Source organism: Phocoena sinus, chromosome 19, assembly GCF_008692025.1.
Source record: "Phocoena sinus isolate mPhoSin1 chromosome 19, mPhoSin1.pri, whole genome shotgun sequence".
In the NCBI taxonomy this organism is placed as follows: Eukaryota; Metazoa; Chordata; class Mammalia; order Artiodactyla; family Phocoenidae; genus Phocoena; species Phocoena sinus.
This window is the reverse complement of record NC_045781.1, coordinates 8667758-8690748: the sequence shown is the minus strand read 5'-3', so window position 1 is coordinate 8690748 and position 22991 is coordinate 8667758. Positions and strand designations below refer to the sequence as shown.

Genomic DNA, 22991 nt, shown 5'->3' with positions numbered 1-22991 from the left:
TGACAAATTACAATTACTGATGAGAGAATGAACGAGTGAGAGCTCCCTGGGGTCGGAGACCGCACGCTGTGCCCCCCTCAGCCCCCGGTCCTGGCGTGTGGCCCGGGCGCTGCCTTCAGCAGGGGCTCGGCGCTTCCTGGGGAGCACACAGGCCTGAGCCTCGGGGGGGCCGGGCCAGCGGGAGCTGTGATGCACAACAGCAGCAAGGCAACGCCAGGGGAGGGGAACCCAAGACAGAGCCTGGACACCGCACAAGGAAGGGACAGGGAGCCCACAATACACTCCAGGAAGGAAGCGGCCCCCAGAGCGCGGTGGACTTCCTCAGGACGCAGAAGGCACACAGGGATGCACCCGCCAGACCCAAGGGCTCACCTCTTGATCTGCTCCTCGATCTGTTTCACCAGCAGCGACTCGCCGCCGCTGAGTCCCCCGGGGCCCGGCGTGGCCCTGGGGCCCCCTTCGCTGGGCTCCATGGCCCCGTTGAGCTCCAACGAGCGGCCCAGTAAAGAGCGCACGCGCTTGGACCGCATGTCCAGGATGGTGTCGGTGTAGCCCACCTCTTCCAGGTACCTGCGGGGAGGCAGAACCAGGGCCGGTCAGGCGCCTTGTGGCTTCTTCATATGCTGCGGGGGGCCGATGCAAATTAGGCCAGGCTTTTTGGAGGAGCAACTTCAGACTATACATCAAAATTTCAAAGACGCATACCCCTGACCTTACCATTTCCCTTTTGAGACTACTTCCAGTGGAAGCCTTTCTACACGGGCACTGTGCTGTCACAGATGCTCGCAGAGACACTGCACATATGGGTGAACCAAAACGCAGGGGCCAAACTACACGTCCATTGCTGAGGACTGTGGGAGCAAATGACTGCTGGGACACTACGCACAAGGTAAACAGAGCAGAGTGCCAAGGAGAGAGGCCATGATGAGCAGTGCAACAAGGACTGTAAGTCAGGCGTTCCTTACAATTCACGTGTTTGTGGGAAAAAGAGTGTGCATATAAGTGTAGACCACACACAAACACACATATTATCACGCCCCTCCCTAGGCCTACAGAGAAACACACTAAACTTAAGAGCAGTGACCTCTGGAGAGCGAGATTGGGGATATTAATAGGAACTTCTGGCATCTACTGTACTCACTTCTATGAATGAGCATTTATTACTTCTGCAATTACGAGAACTGAAGCCAGCTGGGACTGGTCTAAAAGCTGAAAATATCTGTGGCTTCAAAAGACTGGAGACAAAGAGTCCCAGGCTGGTCCTTAGGAGGCGCCTCCAGAGCCTCTTCTGTTGAGCCTGAGCCTGTCCCTTTGGGAACATCAGACAGCGCCTGCCTCAGCCTGCTGTCTGGCCTGCTGTCTCACCTCGGGTGCCTGTGTGTGTCTGACGCTTCCCCTCCCTACCAGTGGAGGGGCAGGAAAGTGTGGTGCGGAAGGAGTTGGGCTCTGGGGACAGGCTGCCCGAGATCACACCTCAGACCCTCCGCTGATTAGCTGTGACCTTCCATAAACAGATACCCTCTCTGCCCCTTGGTTTTTTCGTCTGTGAAAACGAGGGGAATGCTAGCAGTTACACTACACGGAGGTTTATGTGAGGAATCCTTGGGTGCAAAGTGTTTAGCGCGGTGTCAGGCTCATAACAGGTCCCTGGCAAGCGTCGCCTGTGATGATCTTTCTGTTGTCACTGTTTGCACACCCTTTAAGCTAGCAATTGCACTCCCAGATATTCAGCTTAAGGAAATCAAGGATATGGACAAATAACTTCCTGGTGTTTGTCACACTGTCTACTGAAAAAAACACCTTCGACGAAATACACAAGAAGAGACTGGCCATAGGAAGTTACGATTACCACGTGACAGACTACTATACAGGTCTTGAAATGGTGCAACGTAAGTAATTTAGTGGGAAGATGTTCACAACGCTTAGCAAAAGCGATGCATTATGAAGCACTGCGAAGGGGGAGCCCCGGCTTTCATCAAACAAACACACACACACACACACACACACACACCCAGGCACAAATACATATCCACGGAAGAGAAAGCATATGTGCCAAAATGTTTACAGGGGCATGAAATTCCTTGGGTGGTGGAATGATGAGTGATTTTTATCCTTTTCTTTCTGTTTCCCTATGTTTCCCAAGTTTTCTAAAACACACACATCTCTTTAATAAAAAACAATTTAACATTACCCTAGGGGAAAAAAAGGCACAGAGGCACTTGGGGTCGCTTTCCACATGTGCCTCCTGCAGGGAGTCTTCCCTTGCTCTCCCCGATGGGGTGACAGCTGTGGCCAGCAGGGATCCTGACAGCTCAGGGTCCCCAGGGGGACAGGAAGGACTGCGGAGTCTTCGGGCTTATCTCCCAAGCCAAACATGTGTCCTCGCCCCCCAGCCTCCACCCTGCCCTCCACACACTCACTGTCGGAGAAGCTGCCGCCCCTCTTTCCACACCAGCGGGCTGTTCTCCAGGGTGACCGACTCCACCGGGCCATTGGAGACTGGAGGGTGGAGAGAAGGGAGGTGGGCTGTCTTGGTCAGGGCACCACCATGCACCCATCACCTCCTCCATCATCCTTGGAGCCCCTTCCTGAGAGAGTCTGAAGCCTCCCTCTGCCCCTGTGCTCCTCCTCTCTAGTCTCTGGGTCACTTTCCCAACCATTCCCAGACTATCCTCAGACTCTACTTATGTTATTTTCCCACACGGGAAATGGGCTCAGCTCTGAGCGAACGGGCAGACTCGACCGCATCCCAGCCTGGCTCTGCCGCTTCCCAGCTGTGTGGCCTTGAGCAGGTTAGTTTACCTGAGCCTCAGTTTCCTCTTCTGAGAAACGAAGTTAATAATCTCAGCACCTACCTCTTGGGACTGTTGTGAGGATTAAGTGAGACAATCTGTTTGTTTTATTCATCAAATATTTATCGGGCATCTACTATGTGCCCGGCTAGGTGCCTGGACTACATCAGTCGACAAAAACCCCTGCCCTGGTGGAACTCACACTCTGGTCGGAGGAGTCTGACATGAAGAACAACGATCACTGTCAGCCTGGCCTCGAAGGCCCCGACCCCGTGAACACACCACTCTTTCAGGTCTCCGTGCTCCAGTACTCTCCTCCCTCTACCTGGAGTGCCTTCCCTACTTCCCTGACGATGAACTGATGCCTCCTTCCAGGAGCACAGACTGTCGGGCCTTGTGTGTCTGTCTACCTCACACAGGGACAGCAGGCAGGACTCCCAGCCTTCTTCACCCCCTGCCCCCACTCCCCCAGCGCCCAGCACAGGACCTGGCAGAGCAGCCTACGGGGGAGGGACACTGAGAGTGAGACCCAAGCTCTCCCGACCCCGGCCGAGCCTGCTTTCTGTGGAGCACGGTGAGAGAGACGTGGCCCATCTCAGCTTTCCTCTGTCACATTTGGTTTTGTTGGGAGGGAGCAAGAGGGGAGGATCGGGGGTGGGTACCTTGTTCTGACAGTTCTGGTTTCTTCTCCCCCTGGTTCAGGTCTGTCCCGAATTTCAATTTATGATATTTGGCCCTAAAAGATCAAGCGATTAGCCAGTGAGAGACGCGGAAGAGTAGACAGGGCCAGCCCCCACCTCAGGAATCCCAGATCCCAGATCCTCTCTAATCAGCTCTCCTCCCTCTGAAGCTGAACTGCCCGATTAGGAAGCAGCCCGGGCGGAGGAGGCATCACGGATGGCACTGTGAAGAGCCCACTCTTTGGAGTCAGGCAAACTGGGTTGCTATCCCAGCTCCAGAGTCCTTGAAGAAGTCCTCACCCTCCGGAAGCCTCACCTGTACCCATTAGGCCACTGGAAGGGATAAATGAGACAATGAATATATGGTGTTTGGCACGCAGCGGGCCACCACCATTATGAATACTGTTATCAGTTTTTACCCCAAATCCCACCCACTATTTCCTGTTCTGTCCCCCTCTCCTGGAACCATGCAGGACTGGGTGATGGGGAAGAGAACGCTTGACCCCCCCCCAAAGGCTTGATCCCTGAAGGCAGGACGGGGGACAGCTGGGCTCACCTTTCCTGCTTCAGCGCATATTCTAACATCTTGATCCGCCGCACCAGGTCTGTCTTGAGATTCTCTTGCCCCTTCCTTTCTCCCTGGAGGAAGGCCACCTGAGCCTGCGGGGGGGGGGGGAGAGAGGGAGACAGGAAGACAGCAGGGCTCAGGCTCACTGACATGTGTCACTCACTCAGGGACAATCAGCTCCAGCCCTGCCCCCACAGCAACACACAGCAGCCACTTCTTCAGGCGTGAAGACCCTGAGCCAGGGTTCCATGGAGCAGTGAAAGGGCAGCTGGATCTGTCTCCATGTCACCCGCAATGAAACAACTGAAGAGAAGCCCTTAACCCCTGAAATTAAATAGGGACAGCCTGGGCCTAACTTGATCCCCACCTCTGGGGAGGAGGTGGGCCAGGGAGGTATTAACAGCCCTGGGCGCCTCCTCTCCCCACTCAGGCAGGTGCTGTCCCTAAGGTTGCTGGTGGAGGTGGCGCACCACTACTCCTACCAGAGCATCTGTCTCTGGGAGGCGTGGGAAGCTACTTCTGGCGTTTAGGGACAAAAGTGGGCGGCTCGGCTCAGCTCCCGCTGCAGCGCGAAAGCTTCCCCACCCGACCCCCACGGTGGGGACCAACCTTTCCACTGGAGTCTGCCCAGGGTGAGGGAGACGTGCCACAGCCACGACCCAGGGCCCCTGCCAACCACTTCACACTGTCTGCTGGCATGGGCTGCCCCAGTCTGCTCTGGTCTGTCAACAGGTCTTTTGGAGACACCGGGTCAACGGCCTTCGAGGCGGGATCTTGGCCCCTGACCAGGTTCCGGAAGCCCAGTGGCAAAGCCCTGAGCGCAGGGCTCCTCCCTGGCTTCTCCCCAAGGCTCCTCTGTTCCAGGCTAGGACCGCCTGAGCCCCAGGCTCGGCTCGGCCGCTTACTCGCTGCGTGAGCTTAGGCAGGTCATTGGCCCTCTCTGCGTCTGTTTCCCTCATGGGTTAGGTTCTTCTCAGTCCAAAGCCTGGCACAGAAGAAAGGCTAACAAATGCCAGCCCCTACCTCTTATTATTTTTATTCTCCCTGTCTGTTCTTCTAGAGTCTTGAAATGGGCCCAGTTCTTTGAGAGGACTAGGATCCCTCTGAGACCTAAGGCCCATCGGGCAGAGCTGGCTGTGGCTTACAGGCCTCCTGCCCCACAGGCAGCTGCACCTTCCTGAAGCCAATCCTCACACATCAAATGCTTACTGAAGAACTTCAGCAGCTCCCCCGGAAGCCCCCAGTCGCCCCAGACACCTTTTCCAGGCGGTGAACGTTCCGAAACCCTCGCGTTCAAGGACTGTCCATTGTTGGCGGCCTCTCAGACGCCCATGAGCACACCTCTTCCTCGCCTTGGGGCTCAAAGGACCCTGACCTATCTGCCCCCAGCACCTGGAGCACAGCACAGCCCTGTGCCCACAGACCTCCTATCACCCCTGTCCTGCTCCGGGGGCCAGGTCTCTCCCACAGGTTAGTAGAGAACCAAATGTGCACTGAGGGCCAGGGAAACAGGCACACTCAGACACCACTGGTGGCGCCATAAATTGACAAACCCTTCCGGGAGGGCAATCTGGCTATATCCACAAACATGTTAAATGCACATGCCTTTCGTCCTAGCAGTTCCACTTCTAAGAAATTTACCCCACAGGCATAACTGCAATGGTAGACTTCCTTTTGAAGAAATAAAAAGGCATATATGTATACTAGTGTATGACAAAAGTATCATTCATTCATTTATTCACTCCACAAATATTTATTGAGTCCCAACTATGTATCAGATACAGTTGTAGACAGAGGATACAGCACTGAACAACATGAGGTTTATATTTTAGAAGAGGATGTGGGAAAAACAACGAACAAATAAATACACGTCACAGGTACGCTATGGAAAAGAAACCTCATCTGTCCATTGAGAGAAAGGGACTCCCCCCAATACTTTTTTTCTTTCTATACTTTAAATCAACATATATGTACATAAACACCTAAGGCCAGACAGGTGGACTCATACGTGATCAATGTCTTGGAAGTTTGAATTTCTGTCCTTTGTATACCTTCTCAGTCACCCTGAGGTCTACTCTGTCCATGAGTTGTTAGAAGGTGGGGGAGCAGTGGAGAAGAAAAGGTCGATCACCAAATACAAGTCCGGGGTCACGGCCTCCCTGTACCCTCACCCTTCTGGGCTTCCGTCCATGAGCTTCTGTTTCCCAGTGCCTGTGCGGCCTGCTGAGCCCACACGCATTCAGTATCTGACACTGGTGACCGCCTGTGACGGGCCAGGTTCTACGTGAGGTGCTGGAGAAGGAACGCAGAAGACGAGTGCCTCCTGTCCCCGCAGAGCCCTCAGTCTGGCTCAGGCGACAGACATGAGCAGCCACAACTAACACAGGATATGACTAGGACCCCAGGGAGGGAGCAGAGGTGGTTATGGGAGGGACACCCAACCCACTTCTGGAGTGAAGAAGTGACAGTTCAGCTGAGACCTGAAGGCTGATTAGCAGTCGGCCAGGGGCTGGAGCATCTAGCTGGCCGAGGCCAGAGATAAGAGTGGCAAGGTGGGCTTAAGGAACTCTACAAAGGCCAGTATGCCTGCATCCGAATGTGTAAAAGGGTTAGTGAGGAAAATCAGAGAAGGCTGCAGGCCTGACAAAGGATCACAGACCATGTGAGCAAGTCTGAAATTCATCCTAAGAGCACAGGGGAAGCTATGGAAGGGTTTTTTAAGCAGAGAAGAGATATAATCAGATTTACATCTTACAAAGGTAATTCCGCAAGCTAGAATGTGGAGAAATGATAGCTGCAGGGGGCGAGGGGAGGGCAAAGCTAAAGGCCGAGAGACCAGTCACAGAAGGAAGCAATCCCAGGAATCCCAGGGAGAAATGACAGGGGCCCACACTAGGATCAGGCAGGGGGGCAACGAGTGGATTTAAGTTAATAAGGAGGTGGCCCTCACCTGTGGGGGAAGAAAGTGGAGTCAAGGGGCAGAAAGCAGGGTCAGACCTCACACCTGGCCTCCCGCACCCCCCTTGCCCCATAGCAAGCCCTGATTTCCCTTCTCCTAATGATGATGCAAGAATCTCACTCTGGGGGACTTCCCTGGCAGTCCAGCGATTAGGACTCTGCGCTTCCACTGCATGGGACAGGGGTTTGATCCCTGATCGATTGGGGAACTAAGATCCTGCAGGCCATGTGCCGCGGTCAAAAATAATCTCACTTTGCTCTGTGGGCCTCTTCCCAGTTCCTCTGGCAAAGAAGGGAAAAAAGAGAACCAGAAACATGTGGCTGAAGTGTCCCGAGTTGGTGGAATACCACAGAGAGGGGAAGTGCTGGTGGCCAGTCCCTCCCACCCCGCAAACACCAGCAGCCATGGCTGTCTGATCTGTTGGCAGGTAAGGCTGGGATCTGGAAGTTTTCTACCCACCACATCCACCCACTGCCACTCTGAGACAGGGCCGCCGCCTCTCCTCCGGCTGTTCCCTTTCCACCCAGGCGGCATGGAAAAAGCTTCCGGAGGGGCCTGAGCATCTGTCCTCCGAGGGGCCGCTGATGACTCTCTGTACCCCAACCTTTCTGTCCCAGCCCACTCCCCATCCCGGCTCAGTCCCATCTGGCCCTGCATCTCCTGCACTCCACTTGTCCTCCCCAGGGTCTGGGGGCCCCTGGCAGGGTTGAGTCCCCATGGATCCCCCAGAGCCCCTTGTGAGGCTGGCAGTAGAGACGGGCCAGCTCCATACCTTCTCCACCAGCTGCTCCTACATGAATGTCCAGTTCAGGCCCCGCCCCCAAGGTCCCTCTGGTACTCAAAGAGCTTGCTCCCCTTTGCAGAAGTACCAGAGATCGTGGGCAGAGCCACGCAATCAAAGACTCAACTGCGTCAGTGTGTACAGTTCTCTGTAACCTCCTGCACAAACCAGCCTTCTCTATTAGCCTGGAAGTTTCTGAAGGGCAGAAACCACACCACCTCCTTCTGGGAATTCCCCTACCTGGCAAAGTCCAGCTTATTATCAGACCACGTCGATGCCACCTCCCTGCTCCCATCTTCGGGCGCCTCCTGGCAGGACCTCACGAGAGGCTGCCTTTTCTGCCGCTCCCCACATGCTGACTGCACGTGGGTGCTGTGCCAGGAGCAGCTGCACGCAGCTACTTGGAGAAAAGGTATTCAGAGTTTATCAGAAAAATCTGACGCAGTCCAGGCCTTAAAGGATCTCACACGAGAAGTCACACCTCCCTAAGTGATAAGGGCTCGAGCAAAAGTGTATAAAAAGGGGTGCTGCTGCTGGGAGTGTAAACGTGGGGCGACTTGGCACAACTAATCACCCCTTTATAAACACATCTATTCTACCATTCCACCCATCTATTCTGCTGTATACTCACAGGGGAACACAGGGACATTCACTGCAGCCATTTCCCACGGGCAGAAACGGGAAACAACCTAAAAGTTCAGCAAGAGGGCTCAAACTAAATGAGCTACAGTACAGACACCGGTGGAATGGAATTTTCAAAAATAATAAGACCTCTCTCTGCTGATATGAAAGGAACACAAAGACACATGAGTATGTGGGATAAAAAAGTCACCGAATGATACATGTAGTATGATCACATATATTACACACAGAGGTGAATTACTTTCATAGCAATAACAGTTGGGGGGGACTTTCCCTTTTCACTTGCGCGCGCACGCACGCGTGTACACATCTATACGCTCTGACGCTTCTGAGATCTTTGAATTTTTACTAATGTAACAGAACAAAAGAAAATAAAGGTACAAAATAAGAAATGCTGGAGCCTAGACAAAGGAGAGCCTAACTGGGTGCTATCCACAACTTCCTCTCAAACGCCAGGAAGGACCACCAAATGTGGGAACAGACACATCTTTTCTCTTGTTTGTCTCAAAGATGAGGAAGCGGGGTGGTGAGTGCTGTAGGGTACACTGGTCTGTTATGAGTGCTGGATGATCCTGGGGAGGCCACTGGGTTTCCTTGGAAGAGGCTTCTCATCTGTCCTGGGTGTCAGAGAGGTAATAATACATGGGCTTGAAAGCCCACAGACCACCCCTGCCACCCACAGGCTGTGACCCTAGATAAATCACTGACCTTCTCAATGCCTCCATTTCCTCTTCTGATTATTAAAAAAAAAAGGGGGTGGTGGTGGAGGGGGAATAAAATCACTTACCCTCCCAGAATGTTGCAAGGATTAAATGATACCATGTATCTGAAGTGCCTAATACAGTGCCTGGCACATAATATGTGCTCAACAAACAGCAGCTGCTATCATGATTGCTAAGTGAGGGCAATGCCATTGGCTCTGCCTCCATAACAGGGTACTGAGAAGATCTAATAAGATGTACCCTGGGGAAGAGTTCTGTAAGTAGAGATGCGACACCATGGGACACCAAAGCAAGGGGGTACTTACATAAGGATTTCTCTCCCACCCCAACCCCAAGCCTCTGCCACCACACAGCTAAGATCCCTATTGGGGTGGGAGAATTGCAGGATGCTCTCTTTATTCATCCTAAGGACAAAATTCTAATCTGATATTTACTTGGGTCCCCACCTCAACTAGATAGGAAATAGCAAATCGGAAGGGGAAAGACGAGCTGCTAGAAGCAGGTACTGACTTCTGTTAGTAACGCCCCAGCCCAGGGACCCTTCAAATCCTCACAACTCTGATACCCAGGCTCATGACACTCTGCCAATCGACCCACACTTCTCAAGGTCACAAAACCCAGTCCAGCCTCAGCCTCTTCCAATCATCCGAGGGCACATCCCTCCCCCAAGCTACTCGACAAACCATAGGGTCCTTTCCCAGAAACTTCCACAACACCTCCCCCCAGGATCCTTCTGAGAAGCTTCCTCTGGCTGCCTTCCTGCTCTACAAAATGCTCCCCCTGCCATCCCTCAGGTCCCCCGGATTCCTCCTCACATTCTCCATCCCGCCTCCCATCTCCACAGCTGGACATGTTTGACCCTCCCCCACTCCAGTTCGGGGGTCTCCATCCGACTTCCTACACACTTCCCATCTCAGGGCGGGGGTCCCCGCTCCTCCACACCCCCAAAGAGTTTCGGCTCTCAGGCTCTTCCAACACAGGTTCTTGGGGCACGTCCTGGCCCCGTCCGTGCTTCCGACCCAGGGACCCCCTCCCGTGCCCTCCGAAGCCACGCCTGCCAGGACTCCCCAAAGTTTCCTCCTCAGAGGGGAGGGCACACATCTTCATCGGGGACCCCCCCGACACCTTGCTCTCATCCCCCGAGTCCTCAACACAGCCGTCTTTCAGTCCCTCCTGTCCAAACGCTCCGAAACACAACCCGTCCCGAGCTCCCTGACTTCCTCTTCCGACTCACCCGGGTTACCCGCCCCGACCCGCTCTCGCTCCCAACGGCTCCCAAGTTCCCCCGACTCCCCCTCTCTCCCACCCGGGGCCCAGCGGGCTCCACCTCCAACGCGCACCTGGTCGGGGACGGAGTGGGAGTCCCTCGGCACCCTTGGAGCTTTTTGCTCACTCACATACAAGACTCCTCCATCCTCTCTCATCACCCTTTGCTGAGTTCTCTTGGGGTCCCCTCGGGGCCCCGAGGCCACTCTCTCAGGAACCCTACCGGTCCGTTCACTCCCACTCCCACTTACAGCCGGTTCTGCTCCCCTGCGCCCCTTTTCTCGGCGGCCGCGGTCGGGCCCTCCCGGCCCTGGGCCCCCCTCCCGCCTCCAGCTGCCCGGGTGCCCTTAGGATCCCCCTCGGACGGCCCCTCACTCCGTCTCGGGGCCGGTCGCGGTCCCCTACCCGCCCCCCCGGCCGTCCCGGCGGCCATTGCTCCAAGATGGCGGCGGCGGCGGCGGCGGGTGAGGCCGGGCCGGGCTGGGCCGGGCCAGGCGGGGGGTCGGGGGTCCCGGGGCGGTACTCACCTGCAACTCGGCGCGCTCGGCCTCCCAGCGGGCCTTCTCCGCTTCGAAGCGCGCCCACTCGTGCTGGATAAAGTGTAGGATCCCGGGCAGGCTCAGGGGCTCCGGTCCCGCCGTGGGGCCGGGGCTCCCTCCACCGCCGCCTCCCTTAGCAGCCGGGCCGGGCCCGGGGGCGGGGGCAGAAACCGGGGCCGCCCCCGTCGGGCCGGGGCCCGCGCCGGAGCCGAGCGGGCGGCAGGAGGAGGCGGCGGCGGCGACCGCGGCGGCCGCTCGCTCCTCCATCATGGAGGCCCCGGGGCCGGCCCGCGCGCCCGCTGTGCCTCGCGCGCCTGCGCGGCCGCGCCAACAGTCTCGCGCGCGCGCTTGGTGGGGGCCGGGGGGGCCGGCGACGGGAACGAAGTCGGACGCGCGCCTCGCCCACCCGGGTCGACCCCGAAGGCGCGCGCGTGGGGGGGAAGGGGCGGGGCGGGGCGGGGCGCGCGCCCGAAGGAGGGCAAACGCGACCCAGGCCCAGCGCGAGGGTTGCCTTTGGGAAGCGCGGGACTTAATGGGGGGCCGCTTTCTGCCCCCCTCCTCATGCTTCACCCCAAAGAAAGACTCTAGTCCTCTCCATACCCAAACACCATTCTCCTCGACAATCACTGTCACTCTTTCAGAGACAGAGCGACCACCAACGGTGGTTTCAGCAATGGCCCCATCCTGATTCCTGGCCCAGGTCGGTTGTCATGGTAACTCTTCCCAGTCGGGAACACCCTTAGCCTCCCCTCCCCTCCACCTTTGTGGTTATGGAGCTCCAAACCTGTCCTGGCCCTGCACCAGGAAGAGGTTGCTAAGGTAACCCAAGTCCCTGGTAGTTCTTATACCCCTACCCTCATTGGTTACTATGGCAACCTCACCTAGCACTCAGGTAGAAAGGACCCCAGCCCCAAGGACACTGCTGAGGGAAACATCTCTTTCCCAATCCCTCTGCCCAGCCACCCAGTTGGCATTACCATGGTAACCATCCATCTCCCCCTTTCCCATCCGTGGGAGGTCTGTGGACCAAACCAACCAGGTGTTTTTATTTAGAGGAGATGCTCTGCTGAGGAGTAGTCGCTATGGTTACAAGGCCCGGACCATCCCCAGGGAGGTAAGAAAAAAGCAAAGCCAAGTCCTGGTTACTATGGTAATGGGGGCAGTCCCCCTTCCAGTGACCCTAGGAACCAGGCCCACCAAGGTACAGGACATTTTAGGATTGTCTCTCAGGATGAAGTGTGTCTAGGAAAGGGGTTGTCATGGTAACACCTTCTGTCACTTCTAGCCTTACCTTTCTGGACACATTTATGAAAGAAGGGATGGTTATAGGTTGCTATGACGTCCTTCCCTTCACTCCTTCCCTTCACAGATGCTTCAGGTGGTCCCTGAGCTTATGAGATTTCAAGAGAAATGATTCCTTGACCTCGTTGCCACTTTTTTAGGTAAAATGAAATTGTGCTCTATTGTGTGAAATTGGCTGATTTGGGGTTTTCTGGTTTCTCCTTCCCTCAGCAGTGCAGCTGAGCTGGGCTGGAACTGCCCCCCTGGAGCTCCCTCAGCCTGCAACCTAGGAGGTAAGAAGCCCCTCAGTGTCACCTGCACTCACGTGGGAACTGCCCTTGTCCCCAAAGGTTTTTCCACACATCACTCATTTTCTCTATCCGTCACATTCCCATTCTACAGATGCAGCAACTGAGGCTCGGGCCAGGTGAAGTCTAGCCTGAAGTGAATGTGGATCCACTTACCTTGTTTTGTGGGTAATGGAGAGACAAAGTCTCAGCTTAACTGTCTCTCCTCCCCTGACCACCTTTTCTCTCTCACGCTCCCTGATGGTTTCCTGCTCTATCTGTAAGTTGTTTGCAGGGATTTTGTCTGTCTTCCTACCTCTGGAGGGCCTGCCCAACCACTGCCTGGTTCACCCCGTGTCCCCAGAACACAGAGGGCACTCAATAAATATATGTTTGTTGAGTTAATGAGTTGAATTAATTAATTAATGTGCCATATTCAGCTTTGAAAGCACCTGTCAAGTGAGGGCAAGGGAAAGGGGTTATCTCACTGAAGATGGGTTGAAAGTTGGACTGTCTTTGTGGACCCAAAAGAGACAGCAGAGTTTATTGGCTAAAATCACAACACTGGAGCCAGCTTCCCAGTCAAATCCCAGGTCCACCACTTCCCAGCTGTGTGACCTTGGGCAAGTGACTTCACCTGTCTGTGCCTCAGTTTCCTCATCTTTAAATGTGATCATAATGTGAAGATTAAACAAGTTAAGATCGGTAAAATGCTTAGAACAGGAACTGGCACATCAAGGGCAGCTAGAATTGTTGATATTATTATGATCCTTCAAAACCATCATTTCATCCACTTTGCCCCAGTGAAGGAGTTTTGAGTCCTTACAGCTGGGGAAGCCAAGACTGACCTTGTCAGGGTACTAGGTGATTCCTCTCTCTCTCTACTCTGGTTCCCTCACCTCCTCAGCTGGCTGTCATACCTGCTGGTCTCTGAGAAACTGGCTTCTGTCCTCTGTCCTTTTGGGCACCTCCTGGCCCAGAGTCAGCCAGATAGCGCGTGGTGAGAACCAGGTTCCGGGGGCGGAGACCTGGGTTCCGCTCCCTCTGGTCTTCCTCTCTCTGTGCCGCAGGTTCCCCGTCTGAATAACAGGAGTCAGTCATTCATTCCACACACATTTATTGAGCACCTGCTGTGTGCCAGGTACTGAGCCATGTTCTGGGTGTACAGCAGGGAACAAAACAGACAAAACAAGAGACAAGATAAGTAAAATCTACATGAGAACTACTAGGGGAGGAAAATAGCCCAGGGATGGGACATAGGAAGTATGTGGGTGATAGGGAGAGGCATTTTTATGTAGGGTGGCCAAAGGAAGGGATCACTGGATAGGTGATATTTGAGCAAAGACCTGAAAGCCAGGGGAGAAGGCATGCAGCTGCTACCTGGGGGAGAGCATCCAGGCAGAGGGGACAGCCAGTGCCACAGCTGGGGTCTCCTGGGTGTATTTGGAGAATGGTGTTTGGTGGCCCACGTGGCTGCAGCTGAGCGGACAAGTGGGAGAGGGTGGGGGGATCACGTGGAGCCTTGTGGGTCCCAGCGAAGACTTTGGCTTTTCCTTTGAGTGAGTCTTGAGCCACAGGAGGCTTGAGCAGACGCAGGACAGAATCTAACTGAAGATTGAACAGGATCCTTCTGGGCTCTGAGTGGGGCACAGACCATAGGAGACAAGGCCGAAGCAGGAGGAAGGTCTCTTCAGAATTGTTAGAAGATTCTGAAACCATCTAAAGGTCTCTTCTCTGTTTCTGTGTACCTGAGTGCTAAAATTCTAAGATTTTTAAGACCCTGAAGATTCTGTGGTCCCCATGGTTCCTCCCCCCGCAGTAATGTGAGTTGCCTGAGCTCGGTGGTATTGTCTGTCTCTGTGTGTTATGTGTCCACGGCTGTTTCCCCGGGGCCTAGGACAGTGCGTGGTATGTTGTAGGAGTTCCACAACCTGGAACGATGGAAGGAAGGAGGGATTGATCGCAGGTCCAGAAGGCAGTTCCAAGGTTCTGAAGAATAACAAGTCGCTCTGAAAGTGCAACTCAGACTCTTAAGTGCCATCTGAGTTGGGTCAGAGAAGGGCAAGCGGGCCTGGGATGGGTGAAGAGGGATGAGAGGGCGTTTCTGGAGGGAGAGAGAGAGAGAGAGAGGAGACAGGGAGACCAGGGCAGGGCCCCAGGTGCATGGCCGCAGTGCAGAATTTGGCCCTGGGGACCTGAGTGGGCTTTACAGACACACAAAACCCCTGCCCCCAGTCATCATCTTTTCACCAAGTGTATTTTCAGTGCCCAGTCATGTGGGAGGAACACAGTGGTGACTGAGACAGTCCTGGCTCTACCCTCCTGGGGCTCACAGTCTAGTGGGGCAGACAGAGCCATCCCCAGACAGTGCCAAACCAGAACAGGCAGCCCAGGGGTTCCGGGAGCCCAGAGGGGACTTTTGACTCAGACTGTGGTTCAGGGAGGGCTTCCTGGAGGAGGGGCCATCTGAGCTAAAGCCTGAGCATAAGTGAGTTCTCCAGGAGAAAAGAGGCACGGGGAGAAGGGGTGATCGAGAGGAGACTCTTCTAGGCAGGAGGAACAGGATACACAAAGGTTTAGAAATACGATCTGTTTGAAGAAAAGTCCAAGATGGCTTACGCACAGAGTTCGAGGATGCATGGCAGGAGATGGGGCTGGAATGGTGGCAGGCAAGGGCCAGGTCATACGAGGCCTGGTGGGACTTTGTAAGAAACTTAGACTTTCTCCCCAGGGCACTAGGGAGCCATGGCAGGTTCTGAGCGAGAGAGGGAGAGGTCAGATTTGTGCTTTATGCAGACCCCTCTGGCTGCCACGAGGAGGGGACTTAGGAGAACGTGGGAGGCTGGGTGGGGATCTGGGTGAACCAGGGTTGAAGGGAGAGCTGTGGGAATGGGGAGGAGGGGGTCAGAAGTATTTAGGAGGTAGGAAGATTAGCGGGGTCTCTGACGTCCCCCTCTCCGGGAGGGGCAGAACCTATGAAGATCCTTCATGGGGAAACTTTAGTATCTGCTCAGAAGAGAGAGTTAGTTATTCCTTCTGTGCTGGAGACCAGCCACATCTTCAAGTTGTGATGGGGACATGGAGACAGCGCCACCTGGGGGTTGCTTAGGAATGTGGCCCATGAATAGAGGTGGAGGTGCCCTATGGAGGGAGCACAGCCTCTTTGGATGCAGCCCACTCTACTTTAAAAAAAAAGGTTTTTTAATTGTGATAAAATACACATAACAAAATTTTTCATCTTAACAGTTTTCAAGTGTATAGCTCAGTAGTGTTAAGTATATTCATATTATTGTGCAAACAATCTCCAGAACTTTTTCATCTTGCAAAACTGGAACTCTATACCCAGTAAACAACAACTCCCCGTTTCTGCCTCCTCACAGCCCCTGGCAACCACCATCTACTTCCTGTTTGTATGAGTTTGACCCATTCCATTAAAAAAAAAATTAATTAGTGGCCAACATTACAAACTGGAATAATTCTATGATTTAAGAAAACATTTCTAGCTTTCCTTGCAAAACCAAAAACATCTGGCTGACCATCAGGAAAGAGATGGCCAGATGGCAGAGGATTTGAGGAAGTGAGAAGGAGGCAGCAGGGGAGGGGCTTGGTGGCCAAGGCTCTGACCCCGGGGCCCGGGTTGGGGGGGGTGCGGGGAAGGGAAGAAGAGATCAGGGGTGAGAGCAGGGAATGAATGGGGTCGGGGCATTTATAACTGAACCCGAATCTGAATGAGAAGTTGACAATGAATAAAAGGGTGAGACTGAACAAGGAAGAAGGGAAGGTGATTCATTGGTTAAAAACTTCCTGAGCATCTAATGTGTACCTGGCTCTGTGCTGAGTAGCCTTGGGGACCCAACAGTGACCAAGACAGGCTCAGGACCTGCCCTCACACAGACTGGGCCCTACTCACTAATGAATTAGAGTGGTAGGCTAGAGTCGGGGAACCCAGGGGTCTGAAGGAGCCCAGAGGGGGTTGCATGACCCAGCCTGGGATCAGGGAGGGCTTCCTGGAGGAGGAAATGTCGGAAGTGAAACCAAATAAGGAAAAGGCTGGGACAGGAAGACACGGCTGAGGATGGGTGGGGGGGTTTCTGACAACCAGCTCCAGTCTCCCCTTTCATCCCCGCTCCCCAGGATACCCGGGAAGCCCAGCTAAGGGCCTGACTTCAGCCCCATGCGGCTCACCCGCTGCCAGGCTGCTCTGGCAGCCGCGATCACCCTCAACCTCTTGGTCCTGTTCTATGTCTCGTGGCTGCAGCACCAGCCCAGGTACTCCCCGGCCAGGGGCTCCCGCCGTGGATCTGCCTCCAGCCCCCGGGTCACCATCTTGGTGCGGGAGTTCGAGGCCTTTGACAACGCGGTGCCAGAGCTGGTGGACTCCTTCCTGCAGCAGGACCCGGCCCAGCCGGTGGTGGTGGCAGCCGACACGCTCCCCTACCCGCCTCTCGCCCTGCCCCGCATCCCCAGCGTTCGCCTGGCGCTGCTCCAGCCCGCCCTGGACCGGCCCGCTGCAGCCTCGCGCCCTGAGACCTACGTGGCCACCGAGTACGTGGCCCTGGTGCCTGACGGGGCGAGGGCCGAGGCACCGGGCCAGCTGAAGCGCATGGCTGAGGTGCTGCAAGCAGGAGGCGCACGCCTGGTGGCCGCTCCTGTTGCTTCGGCCAACCCTGCCCGGTGCCTGGCCCTGAACGTCAGCCTGCGGGAGTGGACGGCGCGCTACGGCCCGGCACCCTCCGCACCCCGCTGCGACGCCCTGGACGGGGACGCCGTGGTTCTCCTGCGCGCCCGCGACCTCTTCAACCTCTCGGCGCCCCTGGCCCGGCCCGTGGGCACCGGCCTCTTCCTGCAGACCGCCCTCCGCGGGTGGACGGTGCAGCTGCTGGACCTGCCCTTCGCCAGGGCACGCCAGCCCCCGCTGACCACGGCCCACGCGCGCTGGAAGGCGGAGCGCGAGGGGCGGGCGCGGCGGGCGGCGCTGCTGCGGGCGCTGGGCATCCGCCTGGTGAGCTGGGAGGGCGGGCGGCTCGAGTGGTTCGGATGCAACAAGGAGACCCCGCGCTGCTTCGGGACAGTGGTGGGCGACACGCCGGCCTACCTGTACGAGGAGCGCTGGACACCCCCGTGCTGCCTGCGTGCGCTGCGCGAGACGGCCCGCTACGTGGTGGGCGTGCTGGAGGCGGCCGGCGTGCGCTACTGGCTGGAGGGTGGCTCGCTGCTGGGGGCGGCCCGCCACGGGGACATTATCCCGTGGGACTACGACGTGGACCTGGGCATCTACCTGGAGGACGTGGGCAACTGCGAGCAGCTGCGGGGTGCCGAGGCGGGCTCGGTGGTGGATGAGCGCGGCTTCGTGTGGGAGAAGGCTGTGGAGGGCGACTTCTTCCGCGTGCAGTACAGCGAGAGCAACCACCTGCACGTGGACCTGTGGCCCTTCTACCCTCGAAACGGGGTCATGACGAAGGACACGTGGCTGGACCACCGGCAGGATGTCGAGTTCCCCGAACACTTCCTGCAGCCTCTCGTGCCCCTGCCCTTTGCCGGCTTCGTGGCGCAGGCACCTAACAACTACCGCCGCTTCCTGGAGCTCAAGTTCGGCCCCGGGGTCATCGAGAACCCCGAATACCCCAACCCAGCACTCCTGAGTTTGGCAGGAAGCAGCTGAAGCTCCAGCGCCCGATCTTGGAGTCAGGAGCACATTCGGGCACAGGGCATTCATTGTCCTTTGTCTTGGTGCTGCTGGCGTTTGGCGGGCAAGCCAGGGATGCCAAGCCACCATGCTGGGCCCAGCACAGCCCGGGACCTCAAAGGTGTGCCCTGCCCCAAATTTCCAGAACCGGGGCTCCAGGGCTGGGGCAGAGTTTTGGAAAGAGAGGGAGAAAGAGTGTAGGTTCTGGGGCCAGACTGCTGTGTCCCAATTTCTCTGCGCCTCGGTTTCCTCCAGGATTCAGTGTGTGCCTTCAGGGTCTAGCACACAAAGAGCCCCAGGACACTTGGCCGTTGGGGGTTGCTTCTGCCACTAGAGGGCGCCCTTGTCCTACCTTGGGGCCAAGGCGAATGTACGCCCGGGACCTCTGTTCCACGGCTTTCACGTCTCTTGAGCCTTTGGTCTTCCCTCTAGCCTCCCGTGCCTGGCAGGACAGGATGACTAAATCCCCTTCTTTCTGAAAACGACCTCCTTCCCTCCTGGGAGAGCGCTGTGAGGTGCGTGCTGCTCGTAACCCCATCTTGCAGAGAAGCAAACAGGCTCTGAGGTGTGGCTGTGGTTAAGAACCGGGTTCTGGATCCCGGCCCCCTCCATTTAACTGTTACCTCATTATTTTAGCTCTCTGCACCTGTTAGCCACTCGCAAGGTGGGGTAAACAATAATCATAGCTCACGTTTACTGAGCACTTAGCGTGTGTCAGGCATCGTTCTCAGTATTTCACACGGAGTAACCGGCTTATCCCCCACCTTGCCCCTCTGAGGTGAGAGCTGCTGTTATTTTGATTTCACAGATGAGGAAACAGGCCAGAATGGTAAAGCCACTTGTCCAAGGTCAGACAGCTTGGGAAGTGTCAGAGAGGGGACTTGAACCCAGGCTGTCCGTCTGTAGCCTGCATTGCCGTTGCCTGCTATGCCCCTCTCTGGTGATAGTACCCAAGGGGGGCTTTGGGAAGCCACACGGCTTAGCAGGTAAAGCGACAGCAGCCTTCCTCTCGTGATCGTGCACCTAAGAGGAAATACTGTTTGGGCATGTACCTCCAATAGGTAGATTTATTTATAAATTATATCCAGGTACTACTAGCATTCTGTATATTAGTAATAAGGCTTAAATTATTCCATTTTAAAATTAAAAATAAATAGAGAGGGTTTTGATTGCCAGCCTCATCCCAGTGACTTGTCGCGCACATCCCTTGGGTGTATGCACCTGGCTTTGAGACCACGGGCTCTGAAGTGGGAGAGGCCTGGGTTCAAATCCAAGTGCTCCAAATCCAAATCCCACTGTGAACTTGGGCCACCAGTGACTCTGACTCTCTTCACCTTGGCTTTGCACCTGGGAAACAGGGCTAATGGTGACCCTCGCCCCACAGGAGTGCTGTGAGGGACTTGGGTGGTAAAGGGGTCGGGAGTCAGGGCTGGATGTGGCTCCTGGCTTGGCTACTTACTTTCTTTGTGACCTTAGGCAAGTCACTGCTTCACTGAATGGGTGGCAGGGATTGGTGACATTGCAGAAGCGTGAAGCCCTTGGAGGAGGGGGCTTCACACACCAGCAAGAGAAGATAAATGCCGATTTGGCCCAGACTCCTGAGGCTCAGACATACGAAGCCTGACTTACAACGCAGCCTCTGTTTTTAACCACTGAACCTGCCAACGGCTCGCAGTCTGTTGGGTTCCCAGGGAGCATTCTGGAAACATATGGGGATGATTTGGGTTATTGCTGTGATCGGACCGTGCTCTTGGCTGTTGGAAGGCACGGCCCAGGGATGGAGATGTCTTATAATATATGCAGGGCACCTCCACACAATGAAGCAGGGTCCCTTGTCACATACTATTTATTTTAAAATGTCCCATTGGGCATTCATGAAAGGCGGTGATGTTCAAAATATTTTGCAGCTGGCATGGTAATATAAATACATAAATCAATATCCGCGTCACATCTTAAAATATTTTTTCTCAAAATAATCAATATTAGCTATCTATATATACATATTTCTTTAAGGTGTTGCCAAGAACGTAAGTTGAAGCTCAAATCACTCGTAAATCATTGTAATGGTTTTGTTTCATTTAGAAATTGTTGGTGTGATTTCTTGATTGGCACCGCTGTATATACATAAAATAACATGTTATATATGTACATATGTATATTTAAATTAAAATAACCTTGTCTTAGCTGTGGTTTGATAAGGGAACCGCATCAAATGCTTTTAGCAACTTCCCATTAAATTGAGAATCCTTAGGACTTGAGATCTCAATAGATAAAGAATTTCTCTCAGCAGCAACTGCGGTGTCTTGGTGTTTTTCTCCTCTCTTTGCTGTTCCTGAACTAACAGCAATTACATCTGAAACTTTCCTAGCCCTTAAAATATTGTCGAATAGTTTTGTCTATTCAATATGTTTATTACCAACTAAGTAATGGGATGACAGAAAACCCATCACAACAACTAACTTGAACAATTTATCGCAATATGTATTATTGAATTTTACACTTTCTCACTCACTCATACTATTCACCAGCCAGAAGTATTTCAATACTTTAACAACCAGCCCATCCATACTAGTGCAAACTAACGAAATTTTAGCCTTACTTGGAAAAACCTGGTTAAGAAAGATCTGAGGGACTTCCCTGGTGGCGCAGTGGTTAAGAATCCGCCTGCCAATGCAGGGGAAACAGGTTCGAGCCCTGGTCCGGGAAGATTCCCACATGCCACGGAGCAACTAAGCCCGTGTGCCACAACTACTGAGCCTGCGCTCTAGGGCCCATGAGCCACAACTACTGAGCCTGCGTGCCACAACTACTGAAGCCCATGTGCCTAGAGCCCGTGCTCTGCAACAAGAGAAGCCACTGCAATGAGAAGCCTGCGCACCGCAACGAAGAGTAGCCCCTGCTCACCGCAACTAGAGAAAGCCTGCGTGCAGCAACAAAGACCCAACGCAGCCAAAAAATTAATTAACTAATTAACTAATAATTAAAAATAAAAAAAAAAAAAAAAGAATGATCTGAGCCTAGAACCTAACTCTCCTTAGGCAAACACAGTCTTATTAGATGGTTTTCATAGGTTCTGACTTTTCCAGGAAGTGCAACTACCACGTAAGATGAGGGAAGCTTGTGGTTTGTTTGAAACTTGGCCAAGGATTGTCAACAATATCAGAAAACCACGTTCCACCTGGTTCTTGGTAATTCAACACCTAAACCGCATGTTTACAGCCGCGTCAGGAGCGGCCTATGTTTCAGGTGTAAATGTTTGTCTCCCTCCTCGGGTTCTAGGAAGGTGGCCCCGCACATTTGCATATTGAAATGCATATTTTAAATTCCTATCCTTTTATTTCTCCTTTTTCTTACAGTTGGGGCAATGGGATCACTTTGTGTGTGTGTGTGTGTGTGAAGTATTTGCTTTTATTTTATTTTTATTTATTTTTATTTTTTATTGAAATATAGTGGGTTTACAATGTGTTAATTACTGCTGTACAGCAGTGATTCAGTTATATATATATATACATTCTTTTCTTTTATATTCTTTTCCATTACGGTTTATCATAGGATATTGAATCTAGTTCTCTGTGCTGTACAGTAGGACCTTGTTGTTTATTGGAATCATTTTTAATATCACGTGCCCGTGGGTTATATCATCTGTGAACTTAAACACAGAAGCATTAAACTGTGGGTTATTAATCCATTGGTAAATGGTCACTGCCAAGAGTTCCCTACTATTACCCTCCTGGCTCTCCCTGGGGACCCCCTGGGTCTCCCCCTGACCCAGCAGCCCAGGGGTTAACACTAGGCACAGTGGGAGGAAAGGGGGTCCCAGGGACTGTGGGATGAGCCAACGCATTTACCAAGTAACAAATCTTCCGGGTATCGCCCCTGGACATTACAAAATATTTGCTCTGAAAAGTGAATGGCACTCAAAGACACGTTTACAAATGCGCCTTTATGCACGTTAACTCAAACTGGAAACTACCCAATGTCCGTGAACACATGAGACAAACTGTACATCCAGACAATGGAATACTCAGTGATTAAGATGGGTTGGGGGGGCCACGGGGGGGGGAGGAATGAACTACTGATATGTGTAAAAATATGGCTAACCCTCAAAAGCATTTATGCTGAGTTAAAGAAGCCAATGCAAAAAGTCATATACCATATGATTCCACCAATGTGAAATTCTAGAAGCGTCCAAACGAATCCTTAGGGACCAAAAGCAGATCGGTTGTGGCCTGGGCCTGGGAGGGGAAGGAGGGAAAGACAACAAAGGAGCACGAGGAAGTTTGGGGGCAGGTAGGAATGCTGTGTGTTTTGATTGTGGTGGTGGATTTTCAAGCGTGTATGTATCTGTCAAAACCCATCCCGTTGTCTGCTTTGAGGGATGCAATTTATTGTATGTAAATTATACCTCAGTAAGGGTTGACCCCCAAAAAGCAGATGGCGGAGAGGGGCCAAATGGCCTAGAAACACTGATCTGTCACTAGAAGACAAAGCTGAGTCATGACGCTGCCTGCCCGCCAGACTGTCACTCTGAGCTTGAACCCGGGCCCAAGCCCAATCCAAGGCCAGCCCGAGCCCTTCCTCCCATGCCAGTCTCCTTGGGAAAAAGCAAGAGGGGTGTCCCAATAATAGGAGTGGGTGGAGCAGGGGAGAAAGGGTGGGGAGGAGACGGAGGCTAGGCTCCAGAGAGTGGCTCTCCAGGGCTTTTTCTTCTGCTCTTATGTAACCTTCATCAGCGGCCTTTGGGTGAGGCGTAACAGAGCCATTGTCACCAGATGGTGACACCTGGCA

At 54.0% G+C, this 22991-nt stretch overlaps 2 protein-coding genes across 11 annotated transcripts in view; one reads left to right on the top strand and one right to left on the bottom strand.

Annotated features, from left to right (window-relative positions):
• Window positions 1-11330, bottom strand: part of STRN4 (striatin 4) — a 28405-nt gene extending 17075 nt beyond the window's left edge. For 2 of the 4 annotated variants that reach the window (XR_004346913.1, XM_032613015.1), the window contains exons 1-5: window positions 10938-11330; window positions 4029-4132; window positions 3455-3528; window positions 2421-2499; window positions 373-570 (exon numbers count right to left, since the gene is read on the bottom strand). Coding sequence is in view for 1 of the 4 variants with exons in the window: in XM_032613015.1 (XP_032468906.1) it covers window positions 373-570; window positions 2421-2499; window positions 3455-3528; window positions 4029-4132; window positions 10938-11219 (737 nt within the window). In the remaining 3 variants the exon portion in view is untranslated. The remainder of the gene's footprint in view (window positions 1-372; window positions 571-2420; window positions 2500-3454; window positions 3529-4028; window positions 4133-10937) is intronic. The other 2 variants (XR_004346912.1, XR_004346914.1) reach the window with 1 other exon arrangement.
• On the top strand, window positions 10856-20534 carry FKRP (fukutin related protein). 7 transcript variants are annotated; one of them, XM_032613021.1, is made up of 5 exons: window positions 11401-11649; window positions 12003-12063; window positions 12462-12523; window positions 12633-12797; window positions 16652-20534. In XM_032613021.1, the coding sequence occupies exon 5, from the start codon at window positions 16692-16694 to the stop codon at window positions 18177-18179; it is 1488 nt and encodes a 495-aa protein (XP_032468912.1). In that variant the 5' UTR covers window positions 11401-11649; window positions 12003-12063; window positions 12462-12523; window positions 12633-12797; window positions 16652-16691; the 3' UTR covers window positions 18180-20534. The 7 variants fall into 7 exon arrangements, with proteins under 7 accessions (XP_032468916.1, XP_032468918.1, XP_032468912.1 ...); XM_032613025.1 differs by lacking the exons at window positions 11401-11649; window positions 12003-12063 and adding an exon at window positions 10856-10874; XM_032613024.1 differs by lacking the exon at window positions 12003-12063.
• The last annotated feature ends 2457 nt before the right edge of the window (window positions 20535-22991 follow it).

Bases quoted from the DNA above. Each gene is read 5' to 3' on its own strand.
- FKRP (XM_032613027.1), top strand. From the start codon at position 16,692: ATGCGGCTCACCCGCTGCCAGGCTGCTCTGGCAGCCGCGATCACCCTC.